Genomic DNA, 19,468 nt, shown 5'->3' on the forward strand with positions numbered 1-19,468 from the left:
CACGTGAGTTACTTTTTTTTTCTTCTCACATGTTAACTTGTTTTTAAAAGGAAGAAAGTGAAATTTGAGTTGTCTTGATTGTTAATTTATTTTAATTTTAATATTATTGTTTTATTCCCTATCAAAATGGTTAAACTTGATGCTAACATGTTGAAATATTTGGAAAGTGATGATTTCCGGGTTATCACTGCAGTGGAAATGGGAATGAAAAATCATCAACTGGTTCCTGGATCATTGATAAGTTCAATTGCTGGTCTACGTGGTGGTGGAACATCTAAAATTTTGAACAATTTAACTAAAAATAAATTGTTAGTCTATGAACGAGGTAAAAAATATGATGGATATCGATTGAATTTCCATGGTTATGATAGTCTTGCCCTAAATGTTTTGTCTCGACGTGGAGTTGTCAGTCATCTTGGTAATCAAATAGGTAAATTATTTTTTATGTTACTTTTATTTCTTTTATTTCTTCTTCTCCTTGTTTACAGCTTGAATGATTTAATATTTTGTCTGTAATTTTCATCTTGTTTATTTACTTAGGTGTTGGAAAAGAGTCGGATGTTTATATTGTTGGCAATGAAGAAGGAGAAAGATTTGCTATGAAACTGCATAGACTTGGTCGTACATCTTTCAGAAAAGTTCATGATAAAAGAGACTATCATCATCATGGCAAAGTCAACAATTGGATCTACATGTCCAGGCTTTCAGCTGCCAGAGAATTTTCATTTCTCAAGGCTCTCCATGAAAGAGGATTCCCAGTTCCCAAGCCGATTGATATTAATCGCCATTGTATTGTCATGGAGCTTATTAATGGAACTTTGTTGAATCATGTGGCCGAGCTTGAAGACAAAGCTACTATTTATGACAGCCTAATGAATTTGTTGCTTTCTCTTGCTAATGATTATGGTGTTGTTCATGGTGATTTCAATGAATTTAATATCATGATTGACAATGAAAACTTAACACCTATTCTAATTGACTTTCCACAAATGATTAGTACTAACCATAAAATGGCAAGGGAATATTTCCAACGAGATGTTGAATGTGTTGTTAACATTTTCAAAAGAAAATATCATTTTGAAAGTGAAGATATTCCAAATTTTGATCGTGATGTGATCATCGATGAAAAAGAAGAAGGAATAATCGGAAATTTATCAACAGAAGCCAATGAATTTGAACCAGTTATAAACAATGATCTTAGTGATTTAGATGACAATTCCGTTTTACCAGGAACTTCAGAATCAATCTCCAATGAAGAGAATCCACTCAATATTGCTGGTTCAAAAGTTGGAACTTATTCAGTCGCTGGAAGTACTTTTACCACCGAGATGATTAAAACAAAGTTGCAGAATGAGTTCGCAAGTCGTTCAAGACGAGAGGAATTAAAGAAAGCGTCCAAAAGTATCAAGGGAGAGGATTCAAGAGTTCGAAGACAAAGACGTGATAATGATGCAAGAATCAGAGATGACAAAGCTTTAGGTAATTCTGATTGGTTTGTTAATCAGTATAAATAATGAAAGTTGTTCATCAATATATTGATTGATTGTCCAAATAAAATTGTAAATGAATTCTGTAAAACAATTGTATTGTTATATTTTTCTCGCACTAAAAGTTTCAATGCTCATTCAACCTTTGATCAGAAATGAAATCTAATCAGTCTCATTTTCCTTTTAATTATACTTCAAATGGTCGACTAATTAAGTATGAAAAAAATGGAAGATAATTGATTTATGATAAAACGTCAACTTGTAATTTATTTAATTGTAAATTTATTGTTTAATATCAGAAACATTGGTTACAGTTTCAAATGAATAATTAAAGAAACTTGAAAATTAATTAAACTAAAGGAGATCAATTAGAGTGAGAGCTCAAAAAGATGAGCTTAATTGTGATAAATTAATAGATTGTAATCAATGAGAAGCTAATTGTAAATCGATTTCAATCCAGATAATGGCAATGGTTAATTCACATGATTAGATTAAATAGGATTTAGATGAAACAATTAAGTATAAAAGTCAAAATAAGAAACCATTTAAAAAAAAGATATTGATGAACTAAAGAAGATCATGATAAAGATCAATCAATTGAGTTTAAATGTAGGAATTAAATTATCAATAATTGAAGAAGAAAAAACATCATTGACAATCAGAAAGTCATGTTGATGTTTAAAATTATCAACTTAATAAAATGATACAAATAATGACATGAATAGAGTGAGACTTGATTACTTCAGGTTGATTAAAATGACAAAAGTGCTTAGTTAATTTAGATGATTAGAACGATTTTTTAGCCTAAAAATGGAGAGTAAATTGATAATTGACAAGGATACGAAATCGAATTGATGAGCAAGATAAATTTTCGATCTATTGAGGATAATCGTAGAAGTGTCGAGCACCTCCGAGAGTAGAATTACGTTTTTCTGTACCAACTGGTATTTTCGAGTAAGCAGTCGGAAGTTGACCATTGAAAGAATCTTCGAAAGGTTTAGAAGCAACTAGAGACATTGTCTTATCATGGTCAACGAATCGTTGAACTGTTCCAAAAGTGGTTCCAGTGGATCGATTGTAAGCCAAAGTTCCTGCTTGAGATGCTTGACAAAATTCAAAGTTTGTCTTGGCCATGGCTTCAAGTCGAGCCTTTTTCACAAAGACAAAAGCAATAACAATAACAATAATGATCGAGGCAACACTGATGGTGATAGCGGGAAAATAAACCATAGCACCAAAAGATGATGACATTGACCCATGAACTGGACCAGCACCTCCTAAAAGTGAGGTCGAATCGTAAGATGAACCTGAGAATGTTAAATCATTAAGAGATCGACCAGTTTTAGAGGTTATTATTTGACTCGGATCACTGATGCCATGTTCATTTGAAGCAGTAATGTAGAGCTTATAAATTGTCGATGGATTAAGTGAGGTCAAAGTGTATTCATTGACCTCTTTACCATCATAGGTTAATGCTAATTCCTTCCAGTCGGGTTCATCAAATTCTTTGAAATGTAATTGAATCAATTGAACAGAATCCGTTCCAGAAGTAACATTGTATTTCAAACTAAGACTGTCTGGTGTTGTCGATAGGACTTTAAATCGAGGTGAGGGCGGAACATTGCCCAAAGGGTTTCAGCCAAGATTTCCTGATACTCAGGTCCACTTCCAGCTGAATTATAAGCTTTGACTGTGATCGCATAAGTTGTTCCCTTGACCAATGAGGTTAGCAAATATTCATAAGTGTGGTTGTGAGAAGCAGCATCAATCGTTTTCAGAGAGTGCGGTGTCTTGAAGTCACCCGCTCGTCGATAGCCAACATAATAGCCCAAAATTTTGCCGTTCCATTTATCTCGAGACGGTGGTTTTCACGAGACTCGAATAGTAGTTGGTCCAGTAACGGACAATATAACCTAAAATGGGTGAAGCATTGGACGACGGGGCTGCCCAGTTAAGGCTTACACTTCGAGACCAAGCTTGGCGAATCATCAAGTTCTGAGGCGCAGGTGGAACTTCAATAATAGTAAGATTTGTCTGGATAATTAGAAACAACCATGGAAAGTATTTCAGAAGGTGAATCTCTATGGTCGAACAATGATAAACATTCATGAAAATTTACTTTTTTAATTAAGTGGATCTAATGATGAACAGAAAGACCAGAATTTGAAAAAAATCTTCAGGCATTAGAACAAGAAAATGTTTCTTTATTTTCTCATTGATTTGATTAGAGCCAATAAACTTTGACTTTTTGGTGAACATTTTAAAAATCAAATCAAATCAAAAGTAATTGCAGAATCTACATTTTGATTTACCATAGACGCTGATTAGATTTTGAAAATGACCTCTAGATTACATTAAGGACTTGTTTAAGGTTAATTTTTGGATTAATTACTATTAACTTAATGACAGAATATGTAAGTTAAACCATAAGATTGCGAAAATAAGTTGGAATTAAATTTAACATCAAATAGATTAATTATTTTAATCCAGAACTTTTTCTTTCCGAAGAGAAAGTTCTTGAGGATTATCGAGTAGCCGATTATTTACTTGGTTTGGATGAACCAAACTGAGCCGTAGGTTCAGTGAATGGAAATCGACTGAAATCTTCCGATGAAAGATATTTTTTGATCCCAGGCAGAGCCTCAATTCGTGATAAATAGTTGTTAATTGTTGATACATTTTCGTCTTCCAATTTACTTGAATCATAGAGACGAATGTAGTCCAAAATTGAATACAGCATAAAGTCAACGTAAGTAATACGATCACCCATCAGGTATTGATTTTTACCGATAAATTTTGCGAGTTGAGATAATTTAACAGGTAAATTAGCTGATAATTTACCTTCTAACTGTTTAAATGCCTCTTTGTCTCTAGAGTACCAAACTTCAGCACAGGACGCATCTAATTCAACTGTAAATTGTTCAGCAATGTCCAATTTAGTAATTTCCTCAAATGATTTACCAACCAATCCATGTTTTCGAGCTAAGTATCGTAGTATAGCCACAGTCTGTTTGATAATTAAATTAGATTTTGATTAGATGATAGAGAAAACAAAGATTGGGTTGATCAAATTCCCTTTATCATAGACCAACAGACAATTAATAAATTCAATAGAATAATTAACTGAGTAACTTACCTGAGTGATTTTAACACCTTCGTCCTTGTCTATGTAATAAGGTAAATTAGGAAAGTCAAGGTTGAGATTGAATTTCTCGTCAAGCCATTCACTCCGATCGAAATCAGGCTCAGGTCCAAAAGAGTAGCTTTTCATTTCGTACTCTTGACCAACATGAGCTAATAATAAGCGAATAGGTTCACAGAGGCCTCGAAACTTCCAATAGCCAAGAACTGGAGCCATAATTAGATCAACGGTCTAAATGCAACACAAAACGAAAACTCTAGTTTATCAAATCTTCTGATACAATAACAATGAAAGAATCACTAAGTTTTTAACTGATTGAGTTCTTGTTTTAGATACGCAATATTATGGATGGGTGAGGCTCTAGGGTAACACGATTCAATTTGTTCATAGATATGTTCAGTTGAGGTGCTTGAAGCACCTGGAAAAAGGTAGAAGACAAAACTAAAATCCAATAGATGGCAGGGTTCGTTCAAATTTGAGAGTCTGACCAAAGAGTAATAGAAGTAAATTTTTACCTGAACAGTTCAGGCTGAACTGAATCAGATTAGTTTTCTAGATGATTAAGAAAAAGTTTCAGCTCTACAAGTAGTCAGATTAATTTCAAGTTTAGTAAACAATCAGTTGATCTTAATCACTCTAGTCAATGTTATTAAAGTCGTAGACAAACCAATTTAATCAATTTGTTTAATTAACTCAAGGTGTAGACTGATTTTGATTGTTGATTATTAAATTTAGTTACCGATCAATAATTTGTTCATCATTTTGGGATGATGGTTGAATTATAAGATGATTTGACAATTATTACTCTTTGGTTCTGACTGTATCGTCTTTCCGGCTCAAGATTTGTCCGTAAGCTCAACTTTTGCAATTTCAGCTGACTTTTTTCGGCTTACGATTACAGCTACATATGGAAATTAACTTAATTGCTCAATTAATTGTGTTTGTTTAAATTGTTAGGTTAAATAATAAAAGATTTACCTTCAATTGGAATACTTAATTTGCTCCAAAAATCTGGTGATGTTCAATGTTCCCCAATTCCTGGACCTCAACACTAATCATTTGCTACTCGATTTGCTGACTATCCATTAAGTCCCGAAGTTGGTGAAGGTCCATATTTCATTGAAGAAGATATCATTCGGTCCAATATTATTGAAGATCGCGAAGGGACATCTCTCAATCTTACTTTAAATCTAATTGATTTCGCTACATGTAAACCAATTGAAGGAGTAAAAGTTTACATTTGGCAACCCGATTACTCAGGTAATGTTATTGTATCACTTTTCTTTCAAAATTAAGACTTAATGATTTACTTTTTCATTTGTGTTAACATAATTTCAGGCATTTACTCGGGATTCATGGATAAGGCAAGGATAAAACGAGAAAAAATGTATCCCAAAGATGCCAGAAGATTCTTACGAGGAGCTCAAATAACCGACGACAATGGTACAGTCTCTTTCGAAACACTATTCCCAGGACATTATCCAGGACGAACACCTCATATTCATTATCGAGTCCACACTAAAAATGGAAACGTCGCTCATATCGGTCAAATATTTTTCGACGAGTTCACAAGTAACATTATCCATTCAACGTTCCTTACAATACAAGTCCCGTTAAGCTTAGCGATAAATCCGATCAACCTTTGATTAGAAATGAAATCTAATCAGTTTCATTTTTCCTTTTAGAATTAGCAATTAATTGATTTATGATAAAAACTCCAACTTGTAATTACTTGGTAAGACTTGTAAGAAGTGCCGAGCATCTCCGAGAGTAGAATTACGTTTTTCTGTACCAACTGGTATTTTCGAGTAAGCAGTCGTAAGTTGACCATTGGAAGAATCTTCGAAAGGTCCAGCAGCAATTAGAGACATTGTCTTATCATGATCGACGAATCGCTGAACTGTTCCAAAAGTGGTTCCAGTAGATCGATTGTAAGCCAAAGTTCCTGCTTGAGATGCTTGACAAAATTCAAAGTTTGTCTTGGCCACGGCTTCAAGTCGAGCCTTTTTCACAAAGACAAAAGCAATAACAATAACAATAATGATCGAGGCAACACTGATGGTGATAGCGGGAAAATAAACCATAGCACCAAAAGATGATGACATTGACCCATGAACTGGACCAGCACCTCCTAAAAGTGAGGTCGAATCATAAGATGAACCTGAGAATGTTAAATCATTAAGAGATCGACCAGTTTTAGAGGTTATTATTTGACTCGGATCACTGATGCCATGTTCATTTGAAGCAGTAATGTAGAGCTTATAAATTGTCGATGGATTAAGTGAGGTCAAAGTGTATTCATTGACCTCTTTACCATCATAGGTTAATGCTAATTCCTTCCAGTCGGGTTCATCAAATTTTTGAAATGTAATTGAATCAATTGAACACAATCCGTTCCAGGAGCAATTTCGTATCTGTTGTTTCAAACTTAATTGTTCCAAAGGATTTAATGAAAGGTTAACCGATTCCAACCTCATTGAGAGCGATAACTTTTCTCCTCTGACAAAACAAATGATGAAAATGAATAAATTTGATTTGATTATCGGTTTGGTTTTAATTGTTCAATTGTCTAATTGGTTCTGCTAAAAGGATTTTAAATAGGAATGATACAACTTTGATATTAATTGAATTCCCTAATAACTTGTAACATTGTTTATTGGTTAAATTTGTTGGGAATTTAAAATTATCTGGGAAACACATTAGATTAGCAACTTCTCTTGGTGTAAAGTAACGTAACTTTAAATCACAATTGATTGTTTTGTTAAATTGATTGCCGGTTGATTGTTTGTCAGGTGAAATGTTCAACAACGACCCAGTTCCAGTAATCAGTGTACCATAGGAGCGGGTGAAACAACAGCTTTTAACACTTTCCATGTTAACAATATCCATGGCGGGTAAATATTTATCGACAATATTTTTGGGAACATTAAATTGATTGTAAATTAATTGATTATATTGTTCATCATTAGGATCATATTGTAGAAATTTTTTTATCCTTATTGGTTCATTGTTGATGGTTTCTTCTATGGGAACATTGATTGATAAATTATCTCGACAATGGAAACAAATTTGATCCAAATTAATCTCGGGAACATTCATGATGATGGAATCACTTTTAGGAATGATAAATGATGAAGATGCATTATTTTGATTTGGCAATTTAGCTAAAAGATAATATCTTAATCTGGTGTTGGGTATTCCAAATTGATTAGGTGATAAAAGAAATTCTCGAATCTCGTAACCACAATTAGTAAACACTTCCAGTGCGAGATCATGAGCTTTGGAGGTCTCGAAACCTTTTACATTTTCCAATAAAATCATTCGAGGTTTTTGTTTCCATTGAGGCCAAACATTGGTCATTAAATGATTAAAAGCATCAGATCTTAAATCATCCAGATCTTTTTTCAATCCTAATCTGGTAAATGGTTGACATGGTGGTGACATTGTTACCAAATCAATTGGTTTCTTTGTGATTTCATCCAATTTTAGAGCGGTAATGTTACGAGAGAGTAAATTGTTATCCGGAAAATTATAACGGTAAACACAATTAGCATTTGTATTTATATCAATTGCTGTTACATTCACTGGTGAATATAAATTACCTGCTCCAGATGATTGTAAAGCCAAATGCATACCACCAATACCACTGAACAATTCAAGTAAATTAAATTCACCAGGTGATTGTGAACAATAATCACACTTTTTCAAACAATTCATTTTCTCACAAACAAATGATCAACTAATCTTAATTTAGAACCAAAACAAAAGCAAACAAGCAATAAAAGAACCATGAAAATCAATAAGAAACAAAACCAATGAAAATATCACCAGAATTTGAGGAAAACTGTAATACAAAAAGAAAACAAATTGTCACAATTAATTGTTTTCTTTAAAAGGTAAACACATGGAAAAGATAAGTGTGACTTTTAATCGAGAATCACATGAGTCACTTTTTGTTTTCCTCTGAACAGCTGATCGACTCACCTCATTTTGTTGATTGTTTTTGATTTTTTTCTGTTAATTATCTTCATCAATTAAAGATGAATTTCTTCAATTATTGTTGTGTAACATCATGGAGAAGAATCTCAACAACGGCTTCTCTTTGGGCAGAACCAATGAAAAAGAAACGACGAATTGATCCAATTTTATTGAAATTGAGAAATGAGAGGAAAGTTAAACGTTTGGAGAAAAATATTCTGAAAATTGAAAGAGGAGCAAAACAATTAAAACCAATTGTTGAACTTTCTCTTCCCCCTCATGTTCAAAAAGAAATGGAAATTCGAACCCGTGCCACTTGTGATTCCAATGCTGAGACCAATTTTCGTAAACTATTAAGATTATGGAATGTGTATCGGACTTACCAAAGTAGATCGGAGTATCGATGTGCCAGAGGATTAATTGCATCTCAGGAGAAAGCTTTAGACGAGTTAAAGAAAGTTTCGCCTCATCTTTGGTCTCAGGCAATCGGATTTGATCAAAATCTAATTCCTTATATTGAGAATCAAACTGTCAAGAGCACACCAGCTAATCCAAATTACACACCGCCTGATGGACACATTAAAGAAACAACCAAAGAATGGAAACTCTAATTATGTAAACTGTTTCGATTGGCTTTACTTTAAATAACAAATGTAAAATGAAGTATTGTGTTGAATAGATTTAAGAAGATTCAGATGTCATATTTTGAATTTCATCAATTTCTCATTTTTTCGATTTGCAATATGAGCTTCGATTATTGTCCCAAACTCTTTTCTATCCAAAAGCTCATAAGAAGTATCGAGCAAGAAGATTGTCAATCTGTTAAAAAACTCGTGGCCAAAACAGAAAAGATCAATTCCTAACTCCAAAGTCATTCCAAAGTCACATTCGTCATTCGCTAAATTAGTTAAATTGACAATTTCTCTCAGTGATTCGTGAGCTTTGCTCCTCTGTCGATCCTCTTCCGGCAAATCAATCAGCTTTTTGAGTAATTTTCTAAGATTTTCTATGTCAATTAAAGATATCAATTAGTTAAAGCAAGGATAATGTTGTGTCATGAAACTCACGATCAGATTCAGGTAAAGGTCGATAGCCAACATCTTTTTCAAATGGAACAACAATTCCAGCTCCATGAAAGCTTTTGGTGACAATTTTTTTCTTTCTTCTTTTCATCTCATCGTTAGTTAGACTAATATTGTTTTTTTCAGCGAAACTTTTGATTTTACCAATGAGCTTTTCGGATGAGATCTTCTTTTTACCTCCTCTTTTGGCCAAATCCTCGCTTTTCGAAAGAGACAAGAATGGATCAAAACGTTAATTTAACTGTAAATAAGATATTTTTTTGGAAATAATTGCATCTCACCAATGAGCCAATAATCCTGAGAAAAGATTATCACCAAGAGGATTGATAAGACATGATTTATCTGGATCATTTGAAACCACCATGGAAGGTATTTCAGAAGGTGAATCTCTATGATTAAAAAAAATATCTAAGTGATAATGATTCTACATCTTTTATAAGAATATTTAAATTTACCTGAAATACCCAATGTGAAAATTGGACTTTGGGTCACGAAGGACAGTTTGAAGCTCCGGGACATCATAAAAGAAACGATAGTAACATAAAATCATATTTGGATCCGTTTGATCCAGAGTTTGATCGTTTAATTTTCCATTAATTAAATCGAAAGGTCCAACTAGAAGAAGATCAAGTTCATCCAATGAACCTAAAACAAAGAATGAAAACATGAGCTACAAAGAAAAAGAATAGAAAGAAAATAAAAATAAATTCACCTGTTGGATTGAGAGGATTTAATGATGAACAGAAAGACCAGAATTTGAAAAAATCTTCAGGCATTGAAACAAGAAAATGTTTCTTTATTTTCTCATTGATTTGATTAGAGTCAATTGATTTGGACTTTTTGGTGAACATTTTAATAACAAAACAAATCAGAATTTTGATGAAGCGAAAGAGCAAATGATGAAACTTTTCAGAAAAAGAAAACAAGTTGTGACAATTGTTTTGTTTACTTTTTTTCTTTGAAAAAAAATGGAAAAGATAAGTGTGTCTTTTAGTCGAGAGTCACATGAGTCACTTTTTGTTTTCTTCTCACATGTTGACTTGTTTTTAAAAGGAAAAAGTGAAATTTGAGTTTTGATTGTTTATTCATTTTAATTCGGTGATATTATTATTTTAATTTCTACCAAAATGGTTAAACTTGATGCTAACATGTTGAAGTATTTAGAAAGTGATGATTTTCGGGTTATCACTGCAGTGGAAATGGGAATGAAAAATCATCAACTGGTTCCTGGATCATTGGTTAGTTCAATTGCTGGTCTACGTGGTGGTGGAACATCTAAAATTTTGAACAATTTAACACGAAATAAATTGTTAGTCTATGAAAGAGGTAAAAAATATGATGGATATCGATTAACTTTCCATGGTTATGATTATCTTGCTCTAAATGTTTTGTCTCGACGTGGAGTTGTCAGTCATCTTGGTAATCAAATAGGTAAATTATTCTTAATGTTACTTTTTATTTCTTCTTCTCCTTGTTATTTGAAGCTTTAAATGATTATATATATTTTCTTCTTGTTTGTTTACTTAGGTGTAGGAAAAGAATCTGATGTTTATATTGCTGCTAATGAAGAAGGAGAAAGATTTGCAATGAAACTCCACAGACTTGGTCGTACATCTTTCAGGAGAGTTCATGATAAAAGAGATTACCATCAACATGGTAAAGTCAACAATTGGATTTACATGTCCAGACTTTCAGCTGCCAGAGAATTTTCATTTCTCAAGGCTCTCCATGAAAGAGGATTCCCAGTTCCCAAGCCGATTGATATTAATCGACATTGTATTGTCATGGAGCTTATTAATGGAACTTTGTTGAATCATGTGGCCGAGCTTGAAGACAAAGCTACTCTTTATGACAGCCTAATGAATTTGTTGCTTTCTCTTGCTAATGATTATGGTGTTGTTCATGGTGATTTCAATGAATTTAATATCATGATTGACAATGAAAACTTAAAACCTATTCTTATTGACTTTCCACAAATGATTAGTACTAATCATAAAATGGCAAGGGGATATTTCCAACGAGATGTTGAATGTGTTGTTAACATTTTCAAGAGAAAATACCATTTTGAAAGTGTAGATATTCCAAATTTTGATCGTGATGTGATCATCGATGAAAAAGAAGAAGGAATAATTAGCAAATTGTCAACAGAAGCCAATGAATTTGAACCAGTTATCAACAATGATCTTAGTGATTTAGATGACAATTCCGTTTTACCAGGAACTTCAAAATCAACTTCTAATGAAGAGAATCCACTTAATGAAGGAGTTAATCCCCATGATTCATATGAAAGTGAAATGACCGTTAAAATTATTGATGAGAATAATTTAATTGTTTCTGATAGAAACAGTCATCATAATTTAAGTTCTGATGATGATAGTTGTAGAAACTCTGAGATAACATCTATTGCTGGTTCAAGAGCTGGAACTTATTCAGTCGCTGGAAGTACTTTTACCACCGAGGAAATCAAAACTAAGTTGAAGAAAGAGTTCGCAAGTCGTTCAAGGCGAGAGGAATTAAAGAAAGCGTCCAAAAGTATCAAGGGAGAGGATTCAGCAGTTCGAAGACAAAGACGTGATAATGATGCAAGAATCAGGGATGACAAAGCTTTTAGTAATTCTGATTGGTTTGTTAATTAAAATGCTATTTGATTGTTTATCAAACTCTCGATTGGGTAAATGATTTTTTTACTTCACGTTTCAATCAACTTGTAACAATAGCTGATAAAGAAAGAATCAGTTGAAAACAATTTGATACAGTAGACGGCGAAAAGTTAATTTAAGTTGAAAGTCCAATAATAAAATGTAACAAATTATTATTATATTAATCAGTATAAATAATGAAAGTTAATTTCAAGTTAACTGGATAAAGTTTTATACCGAGTTGCTAACCTTTAGTAACCACCCGATATCAGTATTGATTATTGTTATTATAGATTATCAAGTTGAATGTTTTTTTATTGGTCTTTTATGTTGAGATTTTAACTGATTTACTCAAGTAATAACAAGTAATTCCTTAGATACATTGTTGTTATTTGGTGTCTAAACAAGATAATATATGAATTATCTAAATCAAGTGGAATAGTTTATAAACCATAGTAAAATTACAAGGAAATCTGTTGAACTGGAGGAGAAAAAAAATTGAATAAGAAAATCACTTGTCAAAATTGTCTAACCAATAAAGAGAGAGGCGAATGATAAAGGAGGCATTCCTTCATCGGTTCCTTGATTAAATCCAAAGTAAAGTACCAAAGGTAAGAATCCATATTGGAAACAAAATAAAAGTTACAATTGAGTATCTTAGCTGAGATTAGATGTAAATTTAGATAATCAAATTATTGTTGATAAAATGGCCAAGAAACGATGAAAAGGTAAGCACTTATTTCAACTTCCTTTTCTGTCTGAAATCAACCAAACACCCTTTAGTTTACTTTCGATTTGAGTAAACAATCATTTGCGAGAAATACACCCTCAGCTATCTGGAATTTGAAATTATCGTGGATCATCTCGGCGATATATTACAACAGCTCATCAATTGTTCATCCTTTTGTCAGTATGTAAAATAATTTTCTTTATTATTAAAAAAATTCGATTTTCAAAGTACTCTAGGTAGTCAGATTGTATTAGCTAAAGATTTGAAAACGGTCTCATTGTTAGGTTTGAACATTAAACAAGAAACTTTCATTTTACACAATTTTATTAACAAATTTCTTGACTAATTTTATGTTAATTAAGTCATATTGAATTGGTTAACATTGGGTAAAAATCGAGATCATTGAATGCAATGGATAGAAAGCACTAATTTTTGCGAAACTCTAATTTTTTGCCATTGATTCCAACTGTTATCTTCCTAGTTAACACGATTAGTTAATTGTCATGAAGTGGTGTATTATCTTAACTTTATTTGTGATAAGCTCATGCAATGTTAACAATGAATTGAATTTTCTATTTAAGGTAAGATTCATCATTTAAACCACAACGCCCTTTAGTTTGTGCTTAAACCTTGGTAGTTTTTTACCTGAGCGAACAGTAGCTTCAAAGTTTTCTCTCTGTCAATTCACCAATTGAATTGAAATGATTTGTTTTCTAGTAAATTTTATATTTTTCTCAAACTTTTACATAATCCAAGTATCTAGTGGTAAGTTTTAACGATTTATTCATTATCTCACTTTATCTTTGAATAAATATCAACCTTTCATTGTTTTAGAGTCTCTTCATGATCTTCCTTGGTCAGTTGATAAAGGAAATTGGATAATAGTTGCAAAGTTAATCTCGGTAAGTGGATCTTCATTTCCTTGTTTAATTGTTTGATTAATCGAATATTTAATTAAGTCAAATGATGAAGTTTACGATATTCGAGAGTACGTTCACTCAAATGAAATTGTTCGTGGTAGAATTACAATATCATCAGGAGATGATAAGTTGGATATTTTTTATTCCAGTGAATTTGAAAACGATAGATTAGTTATTCATGGTGAGTATTGTTAAAGCTATTTAGTGACTTTATATTCTTGCTGATTATTATTTTTACGTATTACCAGACCAACAATGTAATATATTTACTTTCAAAAACAAATGGAATTATAATTTATTCAACATCGATTCGAAAAAACCTCTTCTTAATCATCTACTGATGACGGGACCTTCGATTCTGTTCAGGATCAATGGAAAGAGATTTAATTGGGTAAATAGGACAACAATTTAATTTTCTTTTCTTGTACTCAAATATCATTTAAATCGTGTTATAATAATTGAATAGAGACAAGGAGGAGATACGAGTATAAGAGGATTCCCAGTCCATTCTGCAAATACAGCTTTCGATAAAAATCTTGATATTGTTTACTATTACAAAGGTAAGTTGATGGTCCGAGAATAGTTTGATTTGCCTTTCGCGTAATTACTTGTTAACTTTAGTTCATTACCAATTCTCTAAAAAGCACATTTAGATTCTCCCGGAATATTACAAGCGAGTCGATTACAGTTCGAGGGTATGGACTCATCTCTTCAGCTTGTAACTTTCAGGGAAAATGTTAACTTGGATATTTATTCAATTACTAAAACACAGGAAGAGCTTGATAAAGTTGTTACGGTAAGGAGAATACAAAACATTTCTATCGGTTAATGTAAGAATTTTTCACCTTCAGGTTACACCAGGAATCGGTTGTCCTTTGCACCTCATAACATCAAAATCTCATGATTGGTGTGAACCGCCACGATTCTCAAAATCCAGTTATCATTTCGTTGCAAGAACTACTGTTGATGGCCCAAAAATATCAATGACTCTAAGTGAGGTAAAATAAAATTTTTGATACTTTTTCAAGAATTCACTAAAAAAGAGTGTTACGGTTTGCACGATTCAAAGCGTAATTATGTATATTTTTCTTATAAAGTGAAAAATTCTATTTCTTAGATGTTCGTTAACAGTGAAGATCTAACCACAAGTTTGAAAACAATAGAACAAGGGATTGTAACAGAATCTCTGTACGATTATAATTTGGGAACTGTACATGAATATCTGAGTAAAGGTCGTTGTTTGAACTCTGCTGTTGGTCCGAATAGTCCAGGAATAAGTATTTACGGAACATTTACTCCATATGATTTTCTCAATTATAAAAATACAAATAAATACTCATACCTTGGTAAAGTTTTCATCGTAAGATTAAAGTGTCGAGAATTTTTTATCACTTTTAACATTTACAACTTTCTTTTCATGAAATGAAACAAAGAGATCAAAGTACGAAGCTCATGTTTGGGAGAGGGTTGATTACGATTACACATTCGAAGGAAAAAAATATGATAAATTTGTAACCAGCCATTATTTTGTGAAATCAGTAAGTAAACATGCAAATCGTTCATTTCATGATTAAAAGTTCTTATGTATTTCTTTTTCGATCTCTACTCTTGATAATCAGACTGATGCCAAATTATTCAAAGGGTTTATTCTCGTTAGAACTACAACTAACAATCATAAAAAAATGAACAACGTACGTAAAAAAATCAAAATAAATCTACTGGATGTTAATATTTTTGCTAAACATGCAGAATACTTTTAAATTACTTGAAACAAGAACAAAAGATTATTATGGATTAGAGGAAGCAGAATCAGGCCGTGATTATGAAGCTGAACTGTCCTTAAGATTCAGTGACTGTTATCCTGATTCAGGTGATAGAAAAACTTTGGCCATTTATTTCAAATGTGAAAAGGACGATGGTTATGACTTAGACTGTATAAAGTTTGCAGAAAATCGTTATAACAGATTTATCGAAAAAGTCAAGGATACTTTGGCGCAACAGGGTATTTCTCCCGGAAGAATAGCTAATATCGAACTCGTTTTCGACGATCGAAACATCATTGCCTTGGTGACCTTTTTAAAAATTCCAAATATTGAAGGTGAGGTTAAACTGGTACTTGGATAAGTATCGAAGATGGAAATAATTTTGACTCTTTGACTTGTGTCAACAGATAGTTTACAAAAAGAAAGTATGAAATTGTCTCAAAAGACGATTTCAAGCTTAGAACGAGTTTCTGCAGAATCAGTTAGCGATTGTCTTTACAAACAGGTTGGAATCTATTATGATCAAGAGTGAGTATTAATACAAGGTGTCAAAGTGGGTAGGTCAAAATTGAAATGAGGATAACTTTTGTCACATTGATGGTATCTTGATGAAATTTTTTTTAATATTGAGAATTTTAATTGAAATTAATGATAAATGTGTTCGAAATGACCACCTTCTTTGGCGATCACCGCAGTGAGTCTGTTCTCAAAACTTGACATAACTTTTCGTAATGTTTCTTTTGAAATTTGATTAATTTCGTTTTTCACTGAACTTTCTAGTTCAACTAGTGTCTTAGGTGAGGATCTGAATACCCTTTCTTTTAAATATCCCCATAAGAAAAAATCGCAGGGGTTTAGATCGGGCGAGTATGGAGGCCACTCTAACTCATTATCAATGGCATCAGGGTAGTCCAAACCAATAACCCTCTTATCAAAATACTCGCTGAGTAATCTGAATACATCTGCAGTACGATGAGGGCGCGCTCCATCCTGCATGAACCAATAATCTTCCAAAAAACCATGGGCTTGAATGAAAGGGATGAATTCCTCCTGCAGAACACCTTTATATCGTTCAGAATTCATAGTACCATGGATAAAATATGGTCCGAATATCCCCTCAGCTGAGATAGCGCACCAAACGAGCACTTTCTTTGGGTGAAGATTGCGTTTGATAAAGCTGTTAGGCTTTTCTTTACCCCAATGACGAAAGTTTTGCGTGTTACACCCCCCTTCTAGTGTAAACCACGCCTCGTCACTAAACCATATCTTGTTGGGAGATATTGCGTCATCATGGAACTTTTCTAGCATGTTCTGGGCAAATTGAAACCTTATTTCCTCATGGTCTTCGTTGAAGTCCTGTAGGGCTTGGATCTTGTAGGCGGATAGCTTGAGGTCTTTCATGATGTTAAAAAGAGTTCCTCTATTGATACCAAGCCTTTGGGCAGCTCTACGGACACTTTCATTGGGTTCTTGAAGGAAAAACTCTTCAACTAATTCTCTATTAGTTTCTGTCGAAACTGTCGCTACCTTTGTTTTCATGGAGTCGACATCATCATGGACTGACCCTGTTCTCATCCATTTTTCCCAACAACTTAAAAAAATAGAGAAAAAATGAACATTTAGGAAAAAATCACAAAAAAAGCTAAATTTCACTTACTTTTGAACAGTTTTTTCCAATGGCACTGAAGTGGGTTTAAATTCTTTTTTATAGTCCCTTATAACCGCTTTGACATTTAATTCACGAATATTCATCCTATTAACCCAAAAAATTCGTTCTTGAATGTTATATTTCGACATTTTATCAAAAAAAAAAATTTTTTCAAAAACAATAATAAACAACTTTTCAATTCATAAGACATCTATTGATGTGAAAATCAGCGCCCTCTGGTGTCTGTGGCAAAAGTTATGGACGCGCGAAGTTTAACCTACCCATTTTGACACCTTGTAGTAACTTATTGAATTATTACTAATTAATCTAACTAAATGAAGGGCGATTGTATTCTGCAATTTTCAAGTCAAAGCTTCAATCATTTGTGGTCGGCTTCAATCTAAAGAGGCGATTGTCAATGATGACGGTGGTATAAATTGCGATGTATATTATCCAATCAATAGTTATACTCGATTTAAGAAGGAAGTTCATCTTGATAAACTGGAAAGTTATATTCAGAATAACGCAATACACCTCTATTTGAAAGATGATGGTGTTACTTTTTACGAATCTACAAAAGTCATTGATGTAACTAATGAGTTAAATCAAAACAGAGACTCCTTCGTATTGGTTGCCACTAATAAGAAATTACTTGATTCCAATGGTGATGTTTTATTAGCGAAAGATGTTTCCAATCTTGCTGATTGTTATCGTACTTGTTTTCATGATGATGTCAATCTTTGTGAGACTTTCGTCTATTGTCAATATTCAGATAAATCGTCTTGTTACACATCAAATATAATCTATGCTAATTCATCTTCACAATCGACAGAAGATGAATCTTGTAAAATCTATTCAAAGAATCGACTATTGGATTATATCAAAATATCTTCGAGAGAATTTAAACAATCGACTAACATCGCTATTGATGTTCCACTCGATAATTGTGCTTCAATGTGTAGTTCATCTGATGAGTGTTTCTCATTCCAACAATGTGGTGGCTCTTGTACTTTAAGTGGGTATTATACTGATTCGAGAACACAGGAAAGTCGTTTTTGTAATATTTATATTCGTGAGTGTTATTGTTTTATAAAGAGAAATTGAACAAAATAATTAATCCATCTCTTTATTATTTCAGCCAAAGTCTCTCAACATTTTAAATCAACTGGACGAAAGATCATCTCTCAAGTTTTTCACACTGAGGTTAATTTAAATTTGGATCAATGTGCTGCTCTTTGCCATAGCTGGAAAAATACTGGTGAACCTTGTAAATCGTTAAATTATTGTCCTCGTAACGACGAAATAAGTTCATGTAGTTTATCTGCATATACAATTAATGATAAATCAGCTAATTTGATTGATTCAGGAGTTTGTAAGAATTATGAATATAAAAATCTCCAAGCAAACGATGGAAATGATAATGGAAGTGATCAAGTTACCGTGGGAGGAACAAGTGGAGGAGCGGCATTCGGTATAATCATGTTGTTCATTACCGTTGGACTTTTGCTTGGATTTATTATTCCAATGCTCATCAATGGAAAACTAAAGGAAACTATCACTGGAAAGTTTGTTTCAACATCTTCATCTCAACGAGAAATCAATTCATTTGAATGGATGAGACAAATTAATCAAATCGACAATATTTAGTCATATCAATTTTTATTTATGAAACTAATTGTAAATACGATTTACAATCAGGTTTGAGATGAAGGTTTGAAGACAAAAGTCTGTCATAGTGAAACGAACGGAGCTTTCAATAGTAGATATACAATTTTTTAGTTGCAGAAAGAGGTCATAAATCGTGCAAGGTGAGAAAAATTGAGAAAAGGCTCCAAAGAAAAATTAAAATCCTTTTTAATTGTTTGTCAAACACTGGATTGGGTAAATTTTTTTTTCACTTTGCCTTACAACGAAAGAAACGAAAACTTCAATTAGTTGAAAACAATTTAATATATGGCAATAAGTTAATCAACTTAAACCTACAAAAGTCAATTCAAGTTGAAAGTCTAATAATAATCAGAATAAATAATGAAAGTTTTTCATCAATATATTGATTGATTGTCTAAATAAAATTATGAA

General features: G+C 32.6%; 9 protein-coding genes and 1 pseudogene across 10 annotated transcripts; 6 read left to right on the plus strand and 4 right to left on the minus strand.

Annotated features, from left to right (window-relative positions):
• The first annotated feature begins 32 nt into the window (after positions 1–32).
• LOC128390325 (uncharacterized) lies at positions 33–1,581 on the plus strand. Its single transcript, XM_053350031.1, has 2 exons — positions 33–430; positions 541–1,581. The coding sequence occupies exons 1-2, from the start codon at positions 127–129 to the stop codon at positions 1,512–1,514; spliced, it is 1,278 nt and encodes a 425-aa protein (XP_053206006.1). The 5' UTR covers positions 33–126; the 3' UTR covers positions 1,515–1,581.
• Positions 1,582–1,970: 389 nt separating this feature from the next.
• Positions 1,971–3,597, minus strand: LOC128390360 (protein sidekick-2-like; annotated as a pseudogene).
• Positions 3,598–3,670: 73 nt separating this feature from the next.
• Positions 3,671–5,092, minus strand: LOC128390345 (glutathione S-transferase Mu 1-like). The gene is made up of 2 exons (XM_053350059.1): positions 4,624–5,092; positions 3,671–4,494 (listed from the first exon to the last, which is right to left on the minus strand). Exons 1-2 carry the CDS (start codon positions 4,843–4,845, stop codon positions 4,027–4,029), a joined length of 690 nt encoding a protein of 229 aa, XP_053206034.1. The 5' UTR covers positions 4,846–5,092; the 3' UTR covers positions 3,671–4,026.
• Positions 5,093–5,684: 592 nt separating this feature from the next.
• On the plus strand, positions 5,685–6,288 carry LOC128390298 (uncharacterized; the record flags this gene model as incomplete). Its single annotated transcript, XM_053349991.1, has 2 exons — positions 5,685–5,889; positions 5,968–6,288. Coding segments are annotated over 2 exons (513 nt in total), but the record flags the coding sequence as incomplete, so codon positions are not given.
• Positions 6,289–7,158: 870 nt separating this feature from the next.
• LOC128390328 (tRNA (cytosine(38)-C(5))-methyltransferase-like) lies at positions 7,159–8,753 on the minus strand. The gene is made up of 2 exons (XM_053350037.1): positions 8,614–8,753; positions 7,159–8,473 (listed from the first exon to the last, which is right to left on the minus strand). Exon 2 carries the CDS (start codon positions 8,344–8,346, stop codon positions 7,183–7,185), a length of 1,164 nt encoding a protein of 387 aa, XP_053206012.1. The 5' UTR covers positions 8,347–8,473; positions 8,614–8,753; the 3' UTR covers positions 7,159–7,182.
• LOC128390355 (39S ribosomal protein L40, mitochondrial-like) lies at positions 8,670–9,308 on the plus strand. The gene has a single exon (XM_053350070.1). The coding sequence runs from the start codon at positions 8,670–8,672 to the stop codon at positions 9,216–9,218; it is 549 nt and encodes a 182-aa protein (XP_053206045.1). The 3' UTR covers positions 9,219–9,308.
• LOC128390333 (histone PARylation factor 1-like) lies at positions 9,306–10,639 on the minus strand. Its single transcript, XM_053350043.1, has 5 exons — positions 10,402–10,639; positions 10,145–10,334; positions 9,971–10,078; positions 9,675–9,889; positions 9,306–9,613 (listed from the first exon to the last, which is right to left on the minus strand). The coding sequence occupies exons 1-5, from the start codon at positions 10,538–10,540 to the stop codon at positions 9,306–9,308; spliced, it is 960 nt and encodes a 319-aa protein (XP_053206018.1). The 5' UTR covers positions 10,541–10,639.
• A 69-nt stretch (positions 10,640–10,708) lies between these two features.
• Positions 10,709–12,349, plus strand: LOC128390323 (serine/threonine-protein kinase RIO2-like). Its single transcript, XM_053350027.1, has 2 exons — positions 10,709–11,120; positions 11,217–12,349. The coding sequence occupies exons 1-2, from the start codon at positions 10,817–10,819 to the stop codon at positions 12,323–12,325; spliced, it is 1,413 nt and encodes a 470-aa protein (XP_053206002.1). The 5' UTR covers positions 10,709–10,816; the 3' UTR covers positions 12,326–12,349.
• A 1,288-nt stretch (positions 12,350–13,637) lies between these two features.
• On the plus strand, positions 13,638–15,184 carry LOC128390338 (uncharacterized). Of its 2 annotated transcripts, XM_053350050.1 has the most exons (8): positions 13,638–13,823; positions 13,893–13,960; positions 14,018–14,159; positions 14,227–14,369; positions 14,445–14,538; positions 14,623–14,774; positions 14,830–14,976; positions 15,076–15,184. In XM_053350050.1, the coding sequence occupies exons 1-8, from the start codon at positions 13,760–13,762 to the stop codon at positions 15,076–15,078; spliced, it is 813 nt and encodes a 270-aa protein (XP_053206025.1). In that variant the 5' UTR covers positions 13,638–13,759; the 3' UTR covers positions 15,079–15,184. The 2 variants fall into 2 exon arrangements, with proteins under 2 accessions (XP_053206025.1, XP_053206024.1); XM_053350049.1 differs by having other exon boundaries at positions 14,830–15,177.
• LOC128390299 (uncharacterized) lies at positions 15,096–19,327 on the plus strand. The gene is made up of 7 exons (XM_053349992.1): positions 15,096–15,338; positions 15,412–15,516; positions 15,598–15,669; positions 15,728–16,076; positions 16,149–16,269; positions 17,731–18,461; positions 18,528–19,327. Exons 1-7 carry the CDS (start codon positions 15,096–15,098, stop codon positions 19,034–19,036), a joined length of 2,130 nt encoding a protein of 709 aa, XP_053205967.1. The 3' UTR covers positions 19,037–19,327.
• Positions 19,328–19,468: the final 141 nt, after the last annotated feature.

The sequence above is a fragment of the Panonychus citri genome, unplaced genomic scaffold (genome assembly GCF_014898815.1).
Source record: "Panonychus citri isolate SS breed McGregor unplaced genomic scaffold, ASM1489881v1 Contig00118, whole genome shotgun sequence".
Classification (NCBI taxonomy): Eukaryota; Metazoa; Arthropoda; class Arachnida; order Trombidiformes; family Tetranychidae; genus Panonychus; species Panonychus citri.